Source organism: Dermacentor andersoni, chromosome 3 (assembly GCF_023375885.2).
Source record: "Dermacentor andersoni chromosome 3, qqDerAnde1_hic_scaffold, whole genome shotgun sequence".
Lineage (NCBI taxonomy): Eukaryota > Metazoa > Arthropoda > Arachnida > Ixodida > Ixodidae > Dermacentor > Dermacentor andersoni.
In genome coordinates this window covers 184,296,653-184,321,122 of record NC_092816.1, presented here as the reverse complement: position 1 = coordinate 184,321,122, position 24,470 = coordinate 184,296,653, and the positions used below count along the sequence as shown (strand labels likewise).

Sequence of the window (24,470 nt, the reverse complement as noted above, 5' to 3'; positions counted from 1 at the left end):
ACTGTACTTATCTGCATAAAAGGACAAATTTCAATATAACGAAATTTCGATATAGCAAAGCAAATTGCCAATTTTACTGAGTTGGTTATGTCAAAGTATAAGTATACATGTAGTGCAGCACCATGTAGTGGGATTTCCAAGGAGATGTTATGACTATCCGATATAGAGAATAATTCTGAATTTGATATATCCAGGATATATCCGAGTTCCGTATACATCCGGGATTGACTGTGCCTCCAATATGATAAGCCACGTGGGCCACGTATGCACATGTGGACAGCCATGCGCAGCCAAGGGCAGCAGTGTAAAGATGTGCGCTTGCTTGTCTCTCTCCGCCCAGCACAGGCTTGGTCACATGACCCCAACATTGGACACACAGGAGGACAGCATGCACCAAGCCACCATCCTTCTCGGCTCACCCACACATGCTTTGCCTCACAATGACAGCAAATGGTGCAAGATGTTATCACACTTGGACTTTACAACGAACCTGAGCTTTCTTCGGCACATGTAAGCGTGCGCTGATGGAGGAAAGATAAGACCTTTTTAAATGCGATCCAGGAACGGTTCTGGATTTGCAAGCTGTACCTCACAATTGATTGGGCGCTATATTCGAGGAGACTCTCCTTAGTTAGAACTCCGTTTCATTCAATAAATTGTCTTTTTGGTGTTCGAATTAAGGAGGTTCTACTGTACTTCCCTCTTTGGCATTTTTCCTGCATTATTTATTGTCCACTGCAAGCGAAAGCTATCTGTAATGGCTGGTCCTCGAGCACTAAGCTTTCAATGTTCACTACTTTAAAAGGGCAGAAAACTCCCAGTCATATTCTTTTATTGTCAAATGTGCGCACCTGTGCGGTCTATGTGTTTAGGCACATGTTGCAGATGTTGAAAATTGTTGTTTGGTTATAGTGCAGTACTGCTTATACTGCAAATATTTGTGACTCTGGTGATTTGTGTTATAAGCGGTATACACTGCAGTGCATCCTCTTTAATGGTGCGATAACAGAAACAACACAGAGAACATGACAAACATGAAAACAGCCACATGTCATGTCTGTTTTATCACCGTTAAAAAGAATGTACAGTAAACTGCACTAACTTGACCAGCAACAGTCCTTTTAGTTAGTAGTTAAACTACAGCTACTACCTAATCTCTCTTAAGCCTCAGCAAGCAATCGACCAATCAAACCAGATGGCCACACAAGCCCACTCTCACCAGTTTGTTGCCGGAGTACATGAAGGCATCGCTGGAGTCCATAACCAGCTCGACATCCTGCATGAGCAGGGTGCGGTTATGCAGCAAGTAGCTGACGGTCAGTGGGGTGCGCACCCGGCCATGCGCAGGCGCCACCAGCTCCAGCAGGAGTGGGCATGCTTGCACTGGCACTGCTGGGAGTGACACCGTGTGGGTTGCCATTGCGGGAGCGCCTTCCCTGTAAGGACAAGCCGCCGGCAAAATGCCATGAGAGTCCTCCTCTGACCCGTGGTTCCCCATACAATAGAACCTCGTTCATACGATCCCATTACGTACAATTTGCCGGCACCAACGTTCATGATCGAGAACAGAAAGAAATGACCCAGTACAGTTACGCTTCTGTTTACAGATTCATACATTCCCAGAAAACACAATCTTTTGGCAGCAACGTTCACTACAGTGCCAAACTGCCATCCTATGATATGTTTTCTGGCCGCTAGATCCCATGTAAACAAGAAAAGGCGCAAGGCATGTGTGATCTAGAACAGTACTGGCCTGCTGCAACAGCTTCCCTGCAGCCCACGCCCGCCTGTCTCATGTGAGAATGCCGGCGTGCACTCAGTTTCCTATTCTCATATCAGCAAATCTTTTCCCCGGTCATTGCATGCCTCATTCACACCTATTGCTACCAACCTTATTGCAATAAGCATATTCACCTATCTCTTCTACAGCACGTGCGAAGCATACTGAACGCCTTTAACAGGCAATAACCCAAATGCACTGTCATTGCTGGCTGCAGGAAGCGCTAAGTGAGTGTCATGTTTCACTCAGGCAGCATCGCAGACATTGTATTCCGGCATCACCCACAGGTTCCGTTTCATTTTGGTTTCGCAAAGGAAAATGACAATGTGCGATTGAACGACAATGGTTGCTCAGGCGCCACCAGCTACATGTGCATTGGCGTCTCGTGCCTCAACGACTCGCACTGGGTGGGCTCATCAAAACTTTCCGTCAAAAAGCCCCGCTCAACAAAGCTGCTGACTGAGGTTGAATTTGAGGAACACAAACATAAGCTTTGCTGAAGCCACGAAAACAACAATGCGCATCTCAGAAAGCTGAGCCCCCACCAAGTTGGGGCGAGTCCACGTCTTGTGCTGCAATGATTCATGCAACACTTTGCATTACGTAGATGTCAAATAAGTCTGTAAAATTTTTTTACGACTTTGGATCGTGTGCTTTCCTGTTTAGTCAGTTCTTTCTCGCGTTTTTCCCCAAAATGTATGAACAAGCTTCTACTGTATTCACGGACAACTTTCTGTGACAATGCAGGCAAAGTTATGAAGGCAGAGCTTCTGCATGTATTAGAACACCAATTAGTCTAGACCAGTTTGATAGTGCTTTCAGTTTTGCGCTCCAAATCTAGAGTACCACTGTTGCCCAAACTGAACTTAACATTTTTTTTATTATTTCCATTGTTTCATATTGCAACAACCAAATAAAACAATAAACAACAAAATGCAATACAGTCAACTCCTGATACGACGAATCCTGATAATTTGACAAAAAATTCCGTTTTATCCGAAGTCCATAATATCCGTAATGCCTCATTTCCGAAACTTTGGTCGCGATGTATAACAACATTATTGCAAAGAGTGAGTGATGAATGTCCAAAGTAAAAAGCAAAAAAAAAATTTGCAACTTCACCCAAGAGGTAAAGCATCGATTGCAAAGCAAATTAGTAGACAGCCATGCGAAGTAAGGATAGTAGTTTTATCGGCCGTATAAAGTTATAAACATTCACTTACTAACTAAATTAACAAGCACAGTGTCACACGCACACAGGTAAACATGAACAAATCCTGCTCGATGATTGCGGAAAATTGCTGTGAAAATGTTACGAGTGAGGAAGCGCGGTAGCAGCAGCGAGCGAATTGACCTTCGTGCTGTCTCTGGCTTCAATGCGAACTAAACGTCGAAAGCACAGCGCATATGAAGATACTAGCACTGGGTGCACTTTGTCCACATCGCAGATTGCTTTCAATATATGGCACCTGCATGGCTACACTGCAGGCAGCAGCTGCCAGAGTAGAACCCCCTCTCTCAAGCGCACAAGAGAAGATGGCACGTTTCTGCCCCGCCCTTCCTCCCTCGCACACGCGATACTGAGCTGCAATTGTTGGCTGACCCTCCCAAGTCAGTTGTCAGCCCATGTCGACACGGCAGCAGTCCGTTTTATACGCATGATTTTGACAAAAATTGCCGCAAATTTCATCTGCTGTAGCCGATAGTCCGTTGTATCGCGGTCCCATTAAAAGTAAACTTCGCTGCATTAATAAAATTCGTAGAGCAAACTAAAGTTAAAATATGGTCCATCACGTCCGAAAGTCTCTTGTACGAGGGTCCGTTGTAATGAGCATACACTCTATATTACTATTTCGATCTTGCAGTTTCTAGACAAAAGAAATTGCACATCTGCATGTTTCACTTTTTCTGATATGATGCTTCTATAGCAATGAGCCCTGTTAGGTTTTGAGATGCCGGAAATCATTATGCAATATTAAAAACAAAAATGTTTTATCAGACAGGCTTCATGATTGAGGTAGGATAGAAAATAGAGGCACCTGTGGCACCGTTCATTTGTTGCAAGTTACCACAGCCTGAGAATGACACCAAATTAATGGTTACGCAGGAGATACTGGTGCTGTAGCGAAGAATAGTAGCCGGTGCCTAAGCAGCCTCGCCACGTGCATGAGCTCGTGGTTGTTGTGCTTGGCTGAACATCTCCGACTGCAACCCGTTCGCCCGTGTCCCATTGCAATAAACCTCATTTCAAGTGGTGGAGGTGCTCCGCCTCATCCAATCTGAAACACCGAAGTTGCACGCTAACCCCCGTATCATGACCGACAACACAAGTGCCGTTCCTCCGCCAACCTCGTCCACTCTGTTATGTGCCGGCACATTGCATCAGCACATAACATCCATCCTCCATCCTCAGTGGCACAGATGACAAAGATGTTTAAGATTGGATCTCCTCCTAAAGTGTGTGAGTGCCCATAATAAATGGGACGACAATACCAAGCCGAAGAATGCCATTTTTTACTTATCGGACATTGCCAAGCTCTGGTTGCTTAACCATGAAGCTGACCTTACTACATGGGCTGTCTTTAGCCCTTTGAAGGTTTTTGCCGTACATGTACGGTGGCAGTTTTCTGTCCCGCAAGGTCTTCGCCGTACGGGTATGGTTCCAACCCTCCATTTGAAATTTCGCGCCATAATGACGATGCGTGCTCACCGGGAGGTGCTGCCGCCTCTTAGCCCTTACAAGATGCGTTTGAAATTGGTGCTACCTTCTTGGGAAAATAAACAGAGCTGATTGCTAGCTTCAGCGCGTTGTTCAGGCTGCGGCAACGCCCCTTTGGTGGTTTCGGTTCTGCCGTGTGATCGCGACGGAAGTGCGCGAAATGTGGTTTTTCTCTTTGTCGGCACGCTCTTGCAGGGGCGGCGGAAGTTGATTTCTATCTTGATTGGCACTGCTCTTAGCTTGTTTATCACCACCGCTCACGAGGTATTCTCGCTCTCTGCGGCAACGCGCTTAAGAGGGTGCCTCAGACTTCTGCCCAAGGCAGCCACACGAAGAGATGTGATGTGTGCGCCAACACAACTCCTCGCTCCAAGAGAATAGACATGCATTTTAGGTGTGCAGACTGCGATAAGGCGCTGTGCGTAGACCCGTGTTTCAAGGAGTACCATGCTCGGAAATACTATTGAACATTTTGCAGTTCTGAGTGATGCCGACACCAAAATACTGTTCCTAATTATTTTTTACTATTTATTCCCGACTTTATACATCTTGTACATTCAATATCCGCAATAAAGTAATTTGACCACCTGGGAAAGTTTTTTTCAAAATAATTCGACCCTCAAAGGGTTAAAACCAGCTTCACCCAAGTTTTTGGTTGCCCAGTGGTACAAAAGCTTCACGCGAGCATTGCTTGTGCACAAGATCCGAGCAGGTCGGTGAAAATTTTACAAGTTACATAAAAGAGATTGTTGACCTTTGCAAACGTGTGAACACGTCGATGGCCGAAGAGCACAAAATCAAACTTATCATGAAACGTAATGAAGACAATGCATTCCAAACGTTGCTGTCACAGAGTTCTCGCACAATCATCAAGGTAATTGGCCTTTGTCAAAGTTTTAATGAGTTGGACAGGCAACGCCTCCAAACCAGACACTGTCCTGCTCTAGACGATACCCTACTAAGCCTCATCCACCTCCAAACCAGACGCCCTTCTGCTCCAGACGATACCCTATCCAGCCTCATCATCACAGATGACTACGCCCCTCTGCTTTCGAAGATCCAGGAGTTTGCTTGTGCAGAGGTCGCTCGTCAGCTGTTTTTGGTCTCTTGCATGCTGCTGCCATCACCCTCACTCACACCTACGCTCTGCAACATCATCCTAAGTCTCTCAAGCGACCCCTCAAGCCCATGATCTACCATCAGTGACTGCACCTCTCATGTACGCAGAAACAGTTGCCCGACCTCAACTGCTGTCTTTCTCGTTGCCATGTATGCCGCTGCAAGAACGGTTGCATTTTCCAACCTTCCAGCAGTGACTTGGAGCATACCCTGCAGTGGAGAATCTCAGATGATCATCCGATATGTTTTGCTTGTGGTGATGCTGGTCACATGGCATGTCACTGTAGTCGTCGCATGCTTTCTTAATTGAACATCTGGCATTTGAACACGATATTCTCTGAGATGCTCTTCTTTGAGCACACCTATTATTTTGTCATCTTCAGGTTTTATCAAAAGGCAAAAATGTTCTGAGAAAACTGGAAGACACCAAGTACCATACGTTTGCTTACCATGCTTTCCTTGATCATAAAAGGAAATTAAAAGCATGAAACAACACAGACAAAAGGAAGCAGAAAAGGCATGAAAACATCCTATTTGCTTCAATTTGACAGTCCATGTCATTTCACACCTCCAATTTTCCAGTACAAACGTGCCCGAAATGACCCACCTGTCATTGCTGCAGTGGCCACAGAATCCACAGGAAGCACAGGGCAATAAAATTGTGTCTGATTTGGTTCTCCTTTTCTTTTTTTCTTTATGATACAGTAGAATTATGTGGAAGACTACACACCCCCTTCAGATTGGGAAAACAGCCAAGACACCTACACGGTCTAAGGGGTAATACTGGAAGAAGCCTTTTCCACACTACTAGATTGCCCTGCATGAGAGGGTTGACCTCCCGCTCATGGCACTAATGAGTCGAGGGTAGGCTTGCGAACAGCGAGGATGTAGGAAGGAAGAGATAGTGGCGTGGACAGTGGCACTTGCTTTATTTCTGCTTCTAAGACAATGTCTGCCATCTTGTGTGGGCCGAGCGAGATGTGCAGGGAAGCGCCCTTGCGGAATTTCGTATATCCCCTCATCATGCTGCCTTTGTTTTGTCCTCAGCAAAACGAGCACAGGGTGAAAGACAAGAACACACAAAGACATACATGGCACTGTGTGTTTCTGTTTTGTAACTTGCAATGCTTGGACCTGAGGGTCTCCAGTATGTATATTAAATAGAAGTGCTACAGCAGGATGACAACCGACTACGACAGTGTGAATCGAGCAGCTTACCTCTTCCACTGCAGGGTGTACTGTCCGAGGCAACTGAGTGCATCCACAGGGTTGGGAGCCACCAGGCACAATAGGTCCCGCACCACTTCACCACTGTTCAGTTTCACTGCAACACAAAGGAGCAGCAACGTTAGGCGCAGCAACAATACCACACTTCTACACAAACTTCGCAGAATTCTAAAGATACTAAAATCTTTCTTTCTTTCTTTTCCACACAATGTGGATACTGAAAGAGGCCTCGACATGTTTTATACCTCTGTCTGTGTGCTGCGTACATTTCGCTCGTGCACCACACATAAGCGGTTTAATAGAATGAAGCATAACCTGACAGTATCTTAGGTTTGGCTTAGCTTGCATTTATTTCATCCCAATAGATTATTGAGAAGAGGAGATAGCATGTAAGGAGCTTACAAGTGAGGTCAGGTTGGGGATCAGGCAAGGCTGCAGAACACACAGCTAACTAAAATTTTAATTACCTACAGCTAACAGCCACTCATCTCCAAGTGCAGAGAATGAGAACAACATCCTGTTTTAAAGGGACACTAAAGACCACAATAAGTTGCTCCGTATAACTATATTTTCCGGTGTATAAGTCGTGTTTTTTTTTTTTCTGAATTTTTTGTCGGTGCGTCCTATAACCTCTTATTTTTTTTTCAGAAAAAACTGCCGTCATAATTAGACTGGATGCTGTGGCCACGCGAAGCGCACTGGGTTGACCTCCTCTGGCAGTTGCCACGGGTTGTGTGCATGCTATGGAAGTACGAGGTCCTTCTCGTCCAAGTGCCATGCAAGAAGGACGGAGCAGCAACGCAAGTGGCTGCAGGCTGACCGCGAGTCGACCGGCTCCGAAGTCGTTGAATCTGCAGATCTGTTGTAGCGGGTGTGGTCTGTATACAGCAGTTCAGATTATCCGCAATTCACATTCCTCAAATTTATATCTTTCATAGAATTATTTTGTTGATTAGCATACAATCAAGATTCAAAAATCAAAACTTGCACACTCCCAGCATCACAAAGAGTAAGATTAACATTTATGCTGTAATGTGTAGTAGATATAGCAGCAAGTTTGGCCAAAAGATTTCATGTCAACTCAATCTAGTAATGGGAATGGGTATTCTAGGAAACAGCCATTATTCAGCCTCAGGGGCACAACGTGTGAAAAAAGAAATGAAGAACGATGACGCTTTCACTGGGATAATGACTTGTCACAACACAATGCATGTATGACTTGCACTTTTCACACCAGCTTACCAGGCCAATGTGGAACCTATGGACCACACCTGTCTTGCACTCTAGTGGAGAGCTATTTGTTATTAATATCTGTCATGCCTACAGTTGCTATTAATTGGATTCTCAATACTCATCCTTCTTTATTTATGCAGTTGTGACCAAGGGGGTGCTCTTGATTAGCATAAAACAAGGTCCCTAGCTATCTTTCAAGGTAGTGCCATTCCCCCATTCCAACTTCCCCTCTTCTCTAATCCTCCTCCTACACGAAGCACCACCAGAGCATCCAAAAGGTTCCAAACCTCTCCACATGCCTGCCAAAGCAAATAGCTTCCAGCTTGTGTTGTACTACATTTATTATCAACACTCATTTTGAAGCTATACCGTGCATTAAATATTTATTCATGCACATGTTGTCTTAAACCATGCTACAATAAAAAACGAACTTTTTGGGGATGATAGCGATCAGTTAGCGGCCAGTCAGCCAATGGATATGAAGAACTAAATTCGTCTCCGAAGCCAAAAAATACCCGACCGTTGCGTGCCGAGTACGTCACTTTCCCTGGGATTTGGCGCTCGTTCACAACAGCAGCTCATACCTCCCACATACCTGTGTAGAATACATTGTCGAGCGGCACTGATCTTTCTCAATGCCACTCGTAACTGTGCACCTGCGCACACGCAGCAGCCTGCTATCGTACTTCTCCAGTGACCTTTCTTTCTTGCGCGTGCCTCGCTGTGTGGCTATGCGTGGCAATGCAAAAGATTTGTGCATTCACTTCTGCGCGGTGCCCCACACAAGCAGGCGCAGCTTGGTGCGGCCTCCGAGATCTCCATGGCGCAATTTAGAGGGTCACGCGCAAGCTTGCATGAGTCGCGCCATGCTTCGTGGCTATGTGCAGCAGTGCAAAACATTAGTGCATTCACTTCTCTATTTCTCTACTGTGCACCATGCAGTCAGCTGCAGCTGGGCTGGCCTCAGAGACCACCCCGGCTCCTTCTCGGGGGTCACGCCCAGGCCGTGCATTCACTTCCCCTCTCTGCAGCATGCACCACACAGGCTGGCGGCTGGGTATGGCCTCCGAGATCGCATTGGCATCTGTGCAATCTCGGAGGCTACAAGCAGACCGAGTCAAGCTGGCATGGCGAAATTCGTTTACCTCTTCGATTACACAGAGGGGCGCTGTGTTGTGTGCCACGTGCTGCTGGACCCTGACAAGCCAAGTGGAAAGCGGGTGCGAAAGACCATCAAAATAGGAAAGAAGGCAGCCATCCAAAGGCTGTCGTGTCAGGTGCTAACAAGTCGCGTGACACGCCGACAATTTTTTATTTAAATTTCATTGCATGCGTGGCCATGTAGCTAGCGGCTCCGCGTACCGCAAGGCTGTCTACTTATTCACATGTTTACAATTGTGCACCCCATTGGGCATATATTCCAGTAACTGGCAACAATGGATATAATGAAGGAACGGATTTAAAGAAGTAATTTCAGCTCCCCCTCAACTTCGTTACCAGGTTGGAGTGTATTCATGCCACTCGATGGCATAATTGATGAGACCCGATGTCAGGAAGAAAAAAGGTAGGTATGTTCTTAGAGATGCCGCAGTAAAGGGCCTTCAGTTTAACTAGTTTAGCTTTGAACAGCTAGCTTCTTTATTGTCCACCTGCTTATAATTACAAAGGTGCTTGTGCATTCTGTCCCCATTGGAAGATGGTAGGCTTGTGCAAATATCAATCTTCTGGTTTGAAGCAAAGTCAAGGCAAATAGTAATAAGTGTAAAATCATTTCAAAGCAAATCATTCGAAAAGCAGTATTTGCATAAAAGCTTGACACAGGTGTCACATGTTGCCAAATCTAAAAAAAAGATAAATGGTTTTTTACTTGCAAAGAATAAAACAGTTTCACCCCTGGAATCACTGTAGTTTCAAAGTATTGTTATTCAGGTATATTCATGGAATAATACAAGTTGAATAATATTTTGCAACCCAATAGCACAAAAATTTCATTTACAGGCTTTTGTTCGGTGCTTTTCAGTCTACTTGATGCATTGTGATGGTCGAGGCCGCAGCAACATTTTGCATTAGCCCATTGCAATGTAGCTGATGGCACATCCTTAAAAAGCGTGACCGTAAATGCCGACGCCAACAGATTATGCTGCGTTACACTATTTCCTCGGGCCTTTCTGGCTACACACAAGATTAACCTATTCTGTTCAGTAAGCGTGCAGATGAACTAGGTAGCAAGGCATGTTCGCTGTCTCTCGGTCTAGACCGTGCTCATGATCTCAGGCCCGGTCACAGATGAGTTCCAAACTTACCACAACAGTTTGCTACCCACTGCCACACTTGTCTCGGCTTTTATGCTTTACAATAACTGCTCTGCTTAGTGTCAGCGACCAAGGTTACAGTTTCGTGCCGGGACAACTTATATTAACTCTCAGCAACTGTACAGGCTAGGCTGTGCGGCTCTCACGAGGCTGAGAAATGTTTTCACAAGTGAAAGTGAGGGTATGGGGGACAATCTGAATGGTGCGAACTTTCTTCACTGCTGACATTTTTAACGACATTGTGCGCGTGTATGATGTCCAGAAAAATTAAGCCAGACAACTTTTGGCATCCGGAACTTAGGTCACCGTTAGGCACTGGTTCAAGAAGGCAGCGGTGCGTGAAATCAATATTAGAATAATCGAGCAGGTGCAGAAGTCAGTCAGCAACTGTAAACGAATTCTCGTCTTTGGCTTGTCTTGGCTATGAACCACTTTATGGCATTGAAACTTGGTGACCAATACCAAAACTGTCAATTTTACAGATTTTTTAATTTATATTTGTTTGTTTCAAATGCATTGAAAACATTAAATTCCGAAATTTGAGCCAAACCAAATATTGACCGGCTTAATATTCCATCAAGTATTTGAAAATATAGAATATTTGCACATTGCAGCTGGGAATAAAAGCCATGGCCTTCTACTTTACAATGGAACACTACAGCTGCAGAGTGATGCAGCAGTAATGGCCAAACCTTGGCAAGTTGGACGCTTGGCCATGCACCTATCAAGAGTACGCACCTCCTTCAATGAGCGACTGGAACTCCTTGTCCACCGTGTTCACATGAGGACTCTGCAAGACAAGTTCACAATCTCTTTTGCCATTGACATCACAAGGCAGCAGGCAGGCACCAAAGCAGCGACGCTGCATAACGCGGGTGAATGACACATGCTGTGGAAAATCTGCCCCAATCTGGCATTGCCACGACACTTGGCCCAACTCCTTAGGCACTACAAAGCTTCATGCTTATCACCACAGCATTCCCTAAGTTTGGTGGCAAGGTGGCTACCTGTGCCCTCTTTATCTGTCTGATTACAAAAAGGTATAACAGAGCTAGAATGGGCACAGCTGTAACAACGCAAAAAAATAAAATAAAGAAGTGAAGTGAGAGGGTGCTAGATTCATTGCAAGAAGGTACCATGCATTCAAATAGAAGATACAGTAAAACCTCGTTAAACCATACCCGCTTAAACAGTAGTTTCGTTTGAAAGTAGTAAAGTCAAATCCCCAACTCAGCGGCTATTGAACACAACATGTTTTGTATCCGCATAAACCGTACCAGCTTATTGCATATGCATCAGTTAAAACGTAGCATTACCCCTTTTCGTCGTGCAAACACGGCGGTGCGTCGTCTCCATCGGGCAGCCCGGCAGAACAACAAGCCTCAGAGATCAGAACGACAGCCTCCAAGCGCCCTGTGCGTTCGTGCGTGAAGCCACATCAACATCAACATCATTTCAGCGCCGTGCCAGAGAGCGTTGTGGCGTCGTGCAACCAAGGACTCGTGTCATGCCGAAGCTCGGATAAAAAGGACGGCAGGTGCTCAGCATAGTAGAAAAATGAGACATTGTTCGTGCCATGTTCGTGTTATTGAACGCGACACTAAGAAGTCGGCGCTGGCACGTGTGGGGCTGCGCAACTCTCACGCGTCCTGATATGCTGTTTTCCCGCATAGCTCCCATCTCCTGCAATCCGGCTTCGCCGCGTGGCCTGCGTGATGCCCGCGGCAGTTGGTCTGGTTGAGGCGCAGTACGAGAGATGGCGCGAGTGTTGCACTGCTAACGCTGCCTACCGGCGGGGTTAGTTCGGCGCGGAAAGGACAAGGCGCTTCAAGTGGCTCGTCAAGTGGCGCGGACGTTCCGCGCGTGCGCCGATCCATGGTCTGTGAGACCATCTCATGAGGCCTCGTTCGAACGCGCCACCGTTCGCGTGACTGTACGCGCGAACAACCAGGCGATGGGATCCGGCATGGGGTGAACATATTCGCTCGTTATCCGGTCACAGTGAGTCGGACTTCTTAGATTTGTCGCGCACCCATCAGCATGTTTTGTGGATAGCAACTCAGCGAGCAGGCACTGATCTATGAAAGGTGCAATAAATACCCTCGTGATTGTTTGCACTGCTGTGTTGTCGTTCCTTTGTCCCAAGAGCACGGTTGAGAACCCCACACACGCAACAGGGATCTGCTGTTGACTACGGGGTGTGGCATTTGGAATGCAAAGAAGTTGCTCGGCAGCACTGCTGCGACCGCGAAGAGATGGCGGCTACGAGGTTCGACTTTTTGCCATCGTTGCCTGTGTCGTTGCCGAACTGTTGACTAGCGACAGTGATGAGGACGACACAGAAAGCGAAAACACGGTCCGACACGGCCCGACAGTGGCAGAAGCTACGCGTTACGTGAGCCTCACAAATGCAATCGTCGCAACGAGAACAGCGCCCCGCAATGAAAACGGCGCCCTGCGACTTCTGCAGCGCTACCGCGCGCATGCACGGAGATTGCATAACACCAACGACGAGTCTGCCATACGAGTGCTTGCAGAGAAGAAGGGGCTGGCTGAAAAGCTGGCTTGCAGCTTCAGTAAGTTTGAGGCTGCCGTCGTTGCTGCTAGGCTGCCGCGGCATCAAACGAAAATAACACTTTTGTGGCATGAAGTGAATAAATACTGCATGTTTTTTTCCCCTTTCATCGCACTCTCTCCGAGTTCCGTTTTTGACAGGTAAGTGGGCGATCTCATGCTATTCCGGTCAAGCAGTACTACCGTTTAGTACGTACTTTTTCCGAGCTCCGGTCAACTACGGTTTAACGAGGTTTCACTGTGATCTCATTGTCGCCATGCCGTCGTCATCACACCATCTTCGTCAATGCGTAGACGTCATTTCTTGTTCATCATTCTATCATAATCATGCTGCCGTCTTATTGGTTCGTAGCGCAAAGTGACGCAGACAAACACAAGAAAAACACAGCGTCACTTTGTCGACGACACTTCGCACTACAAACTAATACAGTAAAACCTCGTTAAACTATACCCACTTAAACAGTAGTTTCGTTTTAAAAGTAGTAAAGTCAAATCCCCGACTTGGCGGCCGTTGAACATAATGTGTTTTGTATCCGCATAAACTGCACCACTTTTCGTCGCGCAAGCATGGCGGTGCTTCGTCTCCATTGGGTGGCCCGGCAGAACAACAAGCCTCAGAGATCTGGACAATGTTTCCAAGCGCCCTGTGCGTTTGGAGGCCACATCAACATAATTTCGGCGCCATACCAGTGAGCGTTGTGACGTTGTGTAAGCGAGGAATCGTGCCACGCTGAAGCTGGGATAAAAAAGACGCCGGGTGCTCAGCATAGAATAGAAAAATAAGACATTGTTCGTGCTGTCGAACATCACATGAAGAAGTCGGCGCTGGCACGCGACATGGGTCTACTGTTGACTACGGTGTGTGGCATTTGGAATGTGAAGAAGTTGCTCGGCAGCGCTGCTCCAACTGCAAAGAGATGTCGGCTACGAGGTTCGACTTTTTGCCATCGTTGCCTGTGTCGTTGCCGAAGTGTTGACTAGCGACAGCGATGAGGACGACACAGAAAGTGACAGCACGGTCGATTCAGGCCCGACAGTGGCAGATGCTGTGTTACGTCAGCCTCACGAATGCAATCGTCGCGACGAGAACAGCACCCCACAATGAAAAGGTGCCCCGCGACTTCTGCAATGCTGCTGCACCTGCGCACGGAGAATATGCAACACTAATGAGGAATCTGCAATGCGAGTGTTAGCCAAGAAGAGGGGGCTGGTTGAAAAGCTGGCTCACAGCTTCAGTAAGTTTGAGGCTGCTGTCGCGTGAAGTAAATAAATACAGCATGTTTTCTCCCCTTTCATCACACTCTCTCTTCCATTTTTCACAGGTAAGTGGGCGATCTCATGCTATTTTGGTTAAGCAGTACTACCGTTTAGTACACACTTTTTGCAAGCTCTGGCCAACTACGGTTTAACCCTTTCGCTGTCGGACCTTTCTGGCCGTGACGCACCCCCAGTGTCGGCTTGGTTTCAGGGAACGAGCATAACAGGGAATGAACACAGCAATTTATTTTTGATTATGATTGGTATACAAATAACATAGTCAATGCTATATGCACATTTCAGTGTTCTGCAGCTGCTGTTAGTAAACATCATCATCATCATCAGCCTGACTATAAAATCCGTTCAACATCCGAATCTGACGATGCGCAACCCTCTTCCTCGCATGCGACTCTGTCCGAGTCCGAATCCGAGCTCGGCTCGTATTCTAAATCGGAATTGAGCCACCGCTCCAATGAGCAGACGAAGGTCCCGCGCGCTCAGCCATCCGAAAGTAACCGCGCGCAGGGAGGATGCGCTTTCAGTCGCCCGCACAACGGAGAGAAATGGGACGTTGCATGATCAAGAAGACAGAGGGAGATGGAAAAAGGCTAAACAAAGTTCGAAGGGCTTTACGTTACTGCTGCAAGTCGGAAGCGAGGGTGCGGCGAGAGAGCGAAAGCAGCAATCGAGTCACTCTTTTCGGAGAGGCAACGGCATGTGCGCCTGAACTTGACACGCCGTAGCAGACACACCAACAGAAGAAAAATAAAAATCTTCAAACCAGCGGAGATGGCAGAACAACCCTTGAACCTATAACCACACGCGCGCAAAGCATGATCCAGCAAACGCGGAGCCACCGCGCCACTCAGCAAAGAGAAAGTGGGGAGTGGCAGTCGCACCGTACTCTTCAATACATGGGTTAACACAGGTCGGGGAGAATATACGAAATTGTAGAAAGAGTCAACAGACGGCGTGGCCAATTCAGGAGCGCCAGCTTTGCCCTCAGGCGCGAAATTTTGAACGCACGATAGAGAACGTACCGGTACGTCAGTGACACTGTGGGGGGGAAGCACGATGACGTACCGGTACGTCCGTGACAGCGAAAGGGTTAACGAGGTTTCACTGTAATATGTTACCGTAACAACTTGCCTAACCATCCATCCTTTTGCATGTTGTCGCCATTAAATTGTGACTATGCCGTTGTCATTGCGTCGTCGTCACGCAGATACTATTCTGCATCTGTTGTCATACTGTCATCACCACGCTGTCTTGGACGTGCGATCGTCGCCATTCTCACTTCTACATCTGGTTGCTGTCATACAGTTGTCACCACACTATCGCTGTCATCTAACTGTCCTCATGTCATTGTCATCACATTGTTTTCATTTCACCATTGTCATAATTTAAGAATCGACATGTCATTGTCATCACGCCATCGTCTGTATAGGCCTTTGCCGTTATATCAATAACATTCCTTCTTCCTCATTCAACCCTCACTGCGTCAGCGTCACACAGTCGTCATCATGCCTCCATGCTCATGGGTGACCTGGGCAAGTGAGTGGCATAGCAGGGGCGTTAGCAAAGTCGGACGATATCTGGGTATCCTGTACATAGCCGAAGCAGCGGAATTCTCAGAATTGCCACTACACTTGTTAAATAAATGGGACTTCAGCGTTACAGTCTATCGCTACATTGCTCGACTGCTATTTGCATTACCATTGACAGTCATTGTGAGATAAGTGGTTCCGTAATTTTGTAATTTCTTTTCGTCCATGTTCATATGCCATCTGTGTAAATGCATCTGCAGCCGGGGGTCAGGGTGCTGTCCCATGATATTTTCGAGCCCACCATATAAATCCAAAGCTAGCGTTTTGACGAGTCGCTGGAAGCTATGAAAAGAGACTGTTGCATGCTTACAAATGGCATTCGGAACGGGGAGTCACCTTATCGTATTTTGCAAAGATGGTGGCCGTGAATATGCAACGGTCATGCCATGCACTCACTTACGCTGGGGAGGCAGTTTGTCGGCTTTCTGTGACTACCCGCTGTGATTAAAACTAACCGCTGTGACTAGATCTGTTTCGGTAATCGCACACCGCCGGTTAGGCCCAGTGAACTGGACAGTGTGGCCAATGGTGTGGCCGTGATGAAAATTCGCCGCCAGCCGATGTGATAATCGGCTGCAAACTGTCACAGAAAGCTTGTTGCTATTATGTTCCTACAGATGTCTCATCAGTGATTGGTTGTTAAATCACGCATATTGGTTTGGTTGACAGCCGCTGAAGCAGCATTCGGGTCCACGGTTGACCAGCCGGCAACTACCGTGGGCAGACATGACAAGTTGGTCTGTGTGCTCGAATCTGTGTGCGAGAACACTGAACTTACGTATTCAATGCGACTAGTGTGCCTTCCGGTGGCTAATCAGCCTGATCTTCACAAGTGCCTCTGTGCTTAGCATACGCGCTGCTTTTGTTGTTCCCTCTCTTCGAGTAGCGTTAATCGTTTTTATCGGTATCATTGACCTGGTCGAACCTTGCACGCATAGAGATTGCACGCTGTGGAACGTTGTGCCTGTCAAGGCATCAACTACAGCCAAGTCATTCACCGAAGGTACCGATATTTCGAAAATCGAATTATTTGGACTTTGCTATTCGATACGAAATTTAATATTTGAGTATTCACACACCTCAAGAATAAATGCTTCCCTTTAAACAAGAAAAAAAAAAGAAGTTGAGGTTTTGCAGTTTCAGTAAGCCACATTAAAAGCATGAGACAACATCAAAGCCAAATATACATGCAAATACATTATCAGACTTGAACAACCTCAAAAACAGGGAGCTGCCAATAAAACATTACAAATAATAATAATAATAATAATAATAAGGAAAGAAAAGGCTAGACCTCTCTGTATGTAAATAATTTGGCACTACATGTATGTCACTCTCTCTTAGGAATGCTACTGAAGCCAACCAGACTCAGTCCTGGTTAACCTCCCTGCCTTTCATTTATCATTTGCTCTCTCTCTCTCTCTCTCAAGAGAGAAAGCAGCTTTGCTGCACTGATGGATTACTGCTTGAAGACGACGCATTAGGCCACCAAGCTGTGCAGCTATACACACTTTTTCAAAGCGTGCTCACCAGCTTGACTGCACCCGAGATGAGTTCCAGGGGCAGTGGGCAGCATGACTCCATGTCCACCTGCACCACGAATTGCTCCTCCGCTCGCACCACCTCCACGGGCTCAAACTGGCACCACATGGAAACATGGGACAAGGAAGTGATTCTATATTTTAGGCATTCTTAATGCATAATCAAATGCCTCATGCATTGCATTAGACATTGAGAATACTGCAAATATGCGTTGCACTAGACTGCATTATGCAATGCATAATGACTCACTCGCATGGTTTGCCCACTTACATTGTGCTTAATGCACAATGAAAGTATGCAAGTCACGAGTACAAGTCTCAACATTTGAAGACATATAACTTACCTAATTACCTCAAGCTGATACAATGGTGTCGTCCTGACACTTTGTGTACAGAAGACATGCTCAGCCCATCTAAAAGAGGTTTGAGTGCCTATACTGGAAACAACGTGAGCTCATCAACTACTCTGTGCTTTTCCATAACGCTACCAGTAGTGCAAGGAAAATTTCTTGCCATCAGTGCGCAATGGCCTGATGCACTCCTTTCTATTGTTGTGTGTGCTAAACTTGACCTTGAAAACTGCCCTAAGGTTCTCTCCCGCAATAGCGCTGCCGTTGAGCCAAAGCTTTCTTTTACATTTATGTGAGATGCAATTGCTACATTTCTTTATTGCAAAATGCAAGTTACAAAAGTTACATATGTACAATGAAGCAAGTTTTATATTTTTGCAAGCCTTTGCAATCTTTGACCCGCCCTTAAAGGATTATAGCAAAGAGAAGCCTGTCCAAGGTGTCAGTAGTGCATACCTGCAAATGAGAGTTTAAGCAATACTCTGCAAACAGACCTTCCTGTTTGTGCAGGTTGTGCACGTGGGATGTGTTTTTATTAATTTCATTTTATGTGCAGCAAATCTTCGATTTTCTGATACTGTTTTCATGTGTTCAACCATTTCAAACCTATATAACTGAATGTTATGTGACTGCTAATTGGACGGTAATTTTATATGAATGTGTTATAGCATTGCTTCACTTTGACTGTTGGCTGCATCTTTTGTTTCTCTGACATGTGACATTTACTTACGTTAGGCCTCAAGTATGCTCAAGCTACAGTTTTAAAGCTTTTAGTCTGCAGACTTGCACGTTTTCACCGTACGATAAAAATAAAGACAATTTTCAACTGCCTTAGGCTCACCTTGAGGTTGAGCAGCCTGGCAGAGAAGCTCAACGGCTCGATGCACTCCAGGTCGAGGAAGATCTCGCGGCAGCAGCTGCAGCACAGCACACGACTGTCCACCTCCACCTCGGTCTTGTACTCGACCTGCGCTGACAAGGCAGCCGTTTGTGGCACTTGCCTGCCTGCTTAGGACAGTGCGTGCAGATTTGGCCCTTCCAGCTTCCTGCTAGCAGCCCTGCTCTTCGAGGCTTCTTTGTGCGAAAGCAGTATGTCCCTCTGTGCCCGAATGTTATCCCGTGAGCCAGGATAATGAGCCTGCTAGCTCAGGACCCCCAAACAATGGTCTACACTTTACAAGCAATAAAAATTATCTTCACTGCTCAAAGCATCACCAAGGGCTGTAGAGGGCGCAATAACTGTAAAGGGGTGACCCATACAGTGATAAGTTCATGCATTTTGCTGTGAAGACATTCAAATGGTCCAAACATATTGAAGCAACTTGTTCTAAAGCTCTAGCACGTCTAGGTTACCTAAAGCGTTCTCTGCGTTCAGCCCCTATAAAAACGAAATTGCTCACTTATAAAACCCTAGTGCGGCCCATCTTGGATTATGGGTGGGCCATTTTGAATCCATATCTAAAATCTTGCATAAAAAAACTCAAATCCGTCCAAAAAACAAAGCAATTCAATCTATATACCGGCGTTACGACAAGGACTTTTCCCCCTCTTCTAACCTTCCCTCCTTGAACTTCTCTTCGCTAGTAGAGCGGCGTCGTATAGAAAGCCTTAAACTGTTCTACACCACTGTTAACTCTGAATGTTGCTCATCTTTGGAATACATTGAGTTTGCTAAAGCGTCTAACACACCGAATTTTCACCCTCTAAATATAACACCCCTGTGTGCCCGGACTGATAAATTCAAATAGTTTTTTTTCCCAGATCCATTGAAATGTGGAACCAGCTTCCCCCTAACATACGAAAATTGACACTTGATAATTTTGTTAAGGAGATTCCTAGGGCATACCCGTGATTTCTAGGACCATGTATTATATACATGTACTATGTTTATATACATATACGTATGTACTGAGACCATTTTTTAAAACATATTTCTAGCACTAGTGCTTTCCTGTGTGCGTGGCACCTTTGGTTTTGTACCCCACTCCTGCAATAACCCTTTTGGGGTTGCAGTATGCATAAATAAATAAAACAAAATAAACTTAATCAGGACATTAATGTATATCAAAATATAGATTTATCAAATTATCTTGGAAATCACTTGAAATCCACATACTTGAGTTCAACAAAATGTGAAGTCCTATCAAGTGCAGTCTTTAAAAACTGTACACCCTTTTGTGAGAAAACTTGCAAGTCAAGAGTAATCGCCATCAAATTTACATGCAACTCTGTGCACTCGGTGCTTTCCTGCCAGGGACACCGTGCATGTGTCAGCATGTCATTGCCTTCCTGACAGGAAATTCCCCAGTCCAGATCATTAAATAGAGGGAATGCACAAGACTGATTACAATTACTGCTGCTGGGCAAATTTAAATCCTCAAAGCTGCAAACATTTTTTTTAGAGTGAACTCCACCAAATGTTTCGTTCCTTTGTAGGGATCATTTGCATATCTTAAGATTCACTAATGGCAGTGTTAAACTTTACTGCTCCTGCAGCAACATTCTTATCCAAAGTCCTCAAATGATCTTAAACCAGGCAGTAAGCTTTTTTGAAGGAGCTCATCTTATGAAAAGCTTTTAACTGTTCCAGGTTCACTGATGTACCAGTACATTTCCACATTTCTGTCCCGCAATATTCCTCTTGACATTCCTTTTGTCAGATAAAAATGTGAGGCCCATACCAAGAAAGCATTTCCTATTATTTGTGTTGTTTTTCATTGTTTTGTTTTTTCATTTCTGCACAACCAGAAATAAATCATGTTCATTTAATAATATTTGCGAAAAACCCTCCGCTGGGGGTTGCGTCACCTCCAAAAAACCAGACACTGAAAGGGTTAACAATATATAACTTGTTGTGAGGCTACTGCGACCATCTCACCTTGACAAAAACCCTCCGTGTGCCAACTTCTGAGTTCCTCAGCAGGACAGTCTGCTTTTTCTGTTGGGGCAAAAAAGAGCACAAGTGCATTAGGACATGGAGCAAACAGCTAGAGCACAGGCTCACATACCACTATGTTGCAGTACAATGGCTATCACATTCCCAAGCTGCATTGACTATGACAGCATGAAACCAACTGTCACATGCTGTCCATTTGCTCTTGCATGATCACGTTGCCATTCTAGTACGAGTCATGCATACTTTTGATCTTTGTGTTTGCCATGATGCATGTGGCACATTGTGGTGCTACTAAGACAACCAATGATCGCCCCACCGGCATGTACTGTCAAGAGCCAGCATGACTGCAGTGCAGTGACTCACTGGCATTGCCATCATCAGCCTATTTTACGTCCACTGCAACACAAAAGGCCTTTCTCTGTAATCGCCAATTGCCCATGTCCTGCGTTACCTTGTCTCATCATCCCCTCCGAATCCTTTGTCCTCCTCGATCGCACTACCCGTCCCTCTGCCGCAATAATAGACCACTGGTTCTCTCCTCTCGTGTTACAATGGCATCAAAACCTGCAATGATGTGTGACATCAAAATAGCTGTAATGTTTATGCAAAAGCTTTGCGACTTTCTCATGATGCTGCGTTCATTTGGTGATGCTGTTAAGATGTCGGCATTCCTCTTCATTAATTCAGTTCCCGTGGCCAACCAGCTGCTCCCCAATGACCTCCAAATAATTCAGCAACACAGAAGACTGATGCAAGATGTTTCGAACAGCTCTTCTGTTATATGGACTGTGGTTGCGGTATACGTCATCGAGTACTAGCTGTCAATAAATGCAATGGAAGATGACAGGTGACTCGGTGATGGCTCCTGGACAAACCATTTTATAAGTCGCTGTTGCAGTATCTCATGAAACTAGCCTCCATGCTTACAATAATTTCATTCCCACATTATGACGCATGGCAAAACACAGGCAAATAAAGAAATGGAATGTGAACATGCACTCGCAAAGGAAGTTTTTGCATGCGTGACCTAATTTAATGCAAGACGCAAGCTTTTGGCAATGAGGCCAGGCTGCCATACAAGGCCTGACAAATGGGTAATGCCGCACAGAACTTAGTACTTTTTCTAAAGAAAAATCAAGAGATATAAGAGGTTCATCATTTAGTGAGGTGAGATGCATAATAAGGCAGATACTGATGCCTAGAAAAACGCAAGAGATACAAACTTCTTTCATTAAATTACATGTATGTTGCTAGTGTAGTTATTACGCAGCAGGGATTAATCTACAGTAAAGGTTTGCTAATTCACGTCTCATTAATTCAAAACTATGAATAATTCAAACTGGCACAGCCTGACCAAGCTTTATAGTACTCCTTGTACTAAAGAAGTTCACCAACGATTACGATACTCCTAAATGCGAAATTTGAGCGCAGCTCTATATGTGTTTCATTTTGTAATATAGTGACTGGCGCAGACAATCTGTCCCATGTGGCACACTGCAAACGGAGCGAAGTGTGGTGCAACTGCCAGGATAACGGGAAGATCACGAGAGGCAGCGCGTGGGTGACGTGTGAGCGCGATTCACAGCAGGCGCCACAGACAGACCTCCGCTCATGCAGCGCTTCGTTTCCATATAGGGTATTGGTGGCGTCATTGGTGAACGGACGAAAAATGCTACTCTGGTGCCATCTCGTAGCCATCGTCGCCACAAAGCCTGTCTTGCGCAGTACTACACTTTTCTTCTCATGCCTTTGCCATACCCTCCTCCTCCACTTTCCTCCTCGCACTCTATTTGGCATCACTATCTTTCATCCCACACTGCGCTCTGCATTTTCTCTTTCATCCTTCGTTGTGCCGAGGACGCTGACGCTCGCTGCGCCAACAAGCACCTAGGAGCTGCCCTCTAAAAGCTCGTTAATTTGCATGCAAATTGGGTCTGCCATGGAGAATTCAAACTGCCCACTGCCGTGGCCTGCTCTTGGCTCGCGCTGGTGATCCCTATCCCAGCTCAGCAGCAGGTGGCGCGATGTGCTTATCACCATCGTGGTTGATATACGCCCCAGCGACAGCTCCCTCAGATCTCAAAGGCTACGATTTTTGTAGACCGCAGATATCAGAAAAAAATTTAGGGAGGCCGGAATCACGTCATGGCTGCCATGCTCTTACGTTTATTTTTGCAAATGGCTAGATGCATTAGCGTCAACAGTGGAGCATGCAGCTGATATGGCCTGTTGGGCAACCAGACAACAAGACAAGCAGATAGGCTGCGCTATTTCTTATCATCTTTATAGTGTCAGAGCGCCATTGTGCGTGTTGTGGGATGTTTATGTCGCGGCAACCAGACCTATACTGTATGCATGCCACCGTTTGTCGCGTGGCAAATAGCGGAGGCTAGTGGACCTGACAAGAACAATCACGTTCCTGTTCATGTGCAACAATGCGCAAGCACGTCGCCAGAAATATCATTCATGGACAGACTTCAGGTCTGTACAACAGCTTGAACTTGACCACGCAAACGACATCAACAGCTGCACCATGGTCTGCCGTGCCTTCATAGAGGATTACACCATCGCCCAACCAGTCAGTGATGACCACGCAGTGGAAGATGACAAGAATGATGCAGATGAGGCATATGAAGCACAGGAGCGGCCTTTGTTGTCACAGGTGATGCAAGAACTGAATCACCCATGGCTGTTCTTCAGTTTTGAAGAGGATGAGAAAGCTCCTTTCTGACACATTCGAGCTCTCGAAGATAAGCTTAGCAATCATTTTCAGAGAAAAAAAAAGTCTAAAAACGATCACGGATTTCTTTAGTAAATTAAAGGTGATGGTTCCAGAGGTGCTCCCACTCCTTTCATCATCATATGAAGCCTTTGGCTTATCGCTTTCATTAGTTGGAATTTAATTCAAATTCAGTGAGCGTCCTCGTGAAATTCAAATGAATGAGCTTTTACTTTAACCCTTTCGCTGTCATGGACGTACCGGTACATCATCGCGCTTCCCTCCCACAGTGTCACTGACGTACCGGTACGTTCTCTATCGCGCGTTCAAAATTTCGCCCCTGAGTGCAAAGCTGGCGCTCCTGGATTGGCCACGCCATCTGTTGACTCTTTCTACAAGTTCGTATATTCGCCTCGACCTGTGTTAATCCATGTATTGAAGAGTACGGTGCGACTGCCACTCCCCACTTTCTCTTTGCTGAGTGGCGCGGTGGCTCCGCGTTCGCTGGATCATGCGTCGTGCGCGTGTGGTTATGGGTTCAAAGGTTGTTCTGCCATCTCCGCTGGTTTGAAGGTTTTTATTTTTCTTCTGTTGGTGTTCCTGCTACCGCGTGTCAAGTTCAGGCGCACGTGCCGTTGCCTCTCCGAAAAGAGTGACTCGATTGCTGCTTTCGCTCTCTCGCCGCACCCTCGCTTCCGACTCGCAGCAGTAAACGTAAAGCCCTTCGAACTTTGTTTAGCCTTTTTCCATCTCCCTCTGTCTTCTTGATCACGCAACGTCCCATTTCTCTCCGTTGTGCGGGCGACTGAAAGCGCATCCTTCCTGCGCGCGGTTACTTTCGGATGGCTCAGCGCGCGGGGCCTTCGTCTGCTCATTGGAGCGGTGGCTCAATTCCGATTCAGAATACGAGCCGAGCTCGGATTCGGACTCGGACAGAGTCGCATGCGAGGAAGAGGGTTCCGCATCGTCAGATTCGGATGTTGAACGAATTTTATAGTCAGGCTGATGATGATGATGATGTTTACTAACAACAGCTGCAGAACACTGAAATGTGCATATTGCATTGACTATGTTATTTGTATACCAATCATAATCAAAAATAAATTGCTATGTACATTCCCTGTTATGCTCGTTCC

The 24,470-nt window shown here is 46.0% G+C and overlaps 1 protein-coding gene across 2 annotated transcripts in view; it reads right to left on the bottom strand.

Moving 5' to 3' along the window:
- The window catches only part of gry (trafficking protein particle complex subunit 11 gry), a 151,932-nt gene that overhangs the window by 10,926 nt on the left and 116,536 nt on the right, over window positions 1-24,470 (bottom strand). For both annotated transcript variants that reach the window (XR_007597898.3, XM_050172604.3), the window contains exons 23-28: window positions 20,598-20,657; window positions 18,561-18,686; window positions 17,359-17,466; window positions 11,129-11,180; window positions 6,837-6,942; window positions 1,220-1,436 (exon numbers count right to left, since the gene is read on the bottom strand). Coding sequence is in view for 1 of the 2 variants with exons in the window: in XM_050172604.3 (XP_050028561.2) it covers window positions 1,220-1,436; window positions 6,837-6,942; window positions 11,129-11,180; window positions 17,359-17,466; window positions 18,561-18,686; window positions 20,598-20,657 (669 nt within the window). In the remaining variant the exon portion in view is untranslated. The remainder of the gene's footprint in view (window positions 1-1,219; window positions 1,437-6,836; window positions 6,943-11,128; window positions 11,181-17,358; window positions 17,467-18,560; window positions 18,687-20,597; window positions 20,658-24,470) is intronic.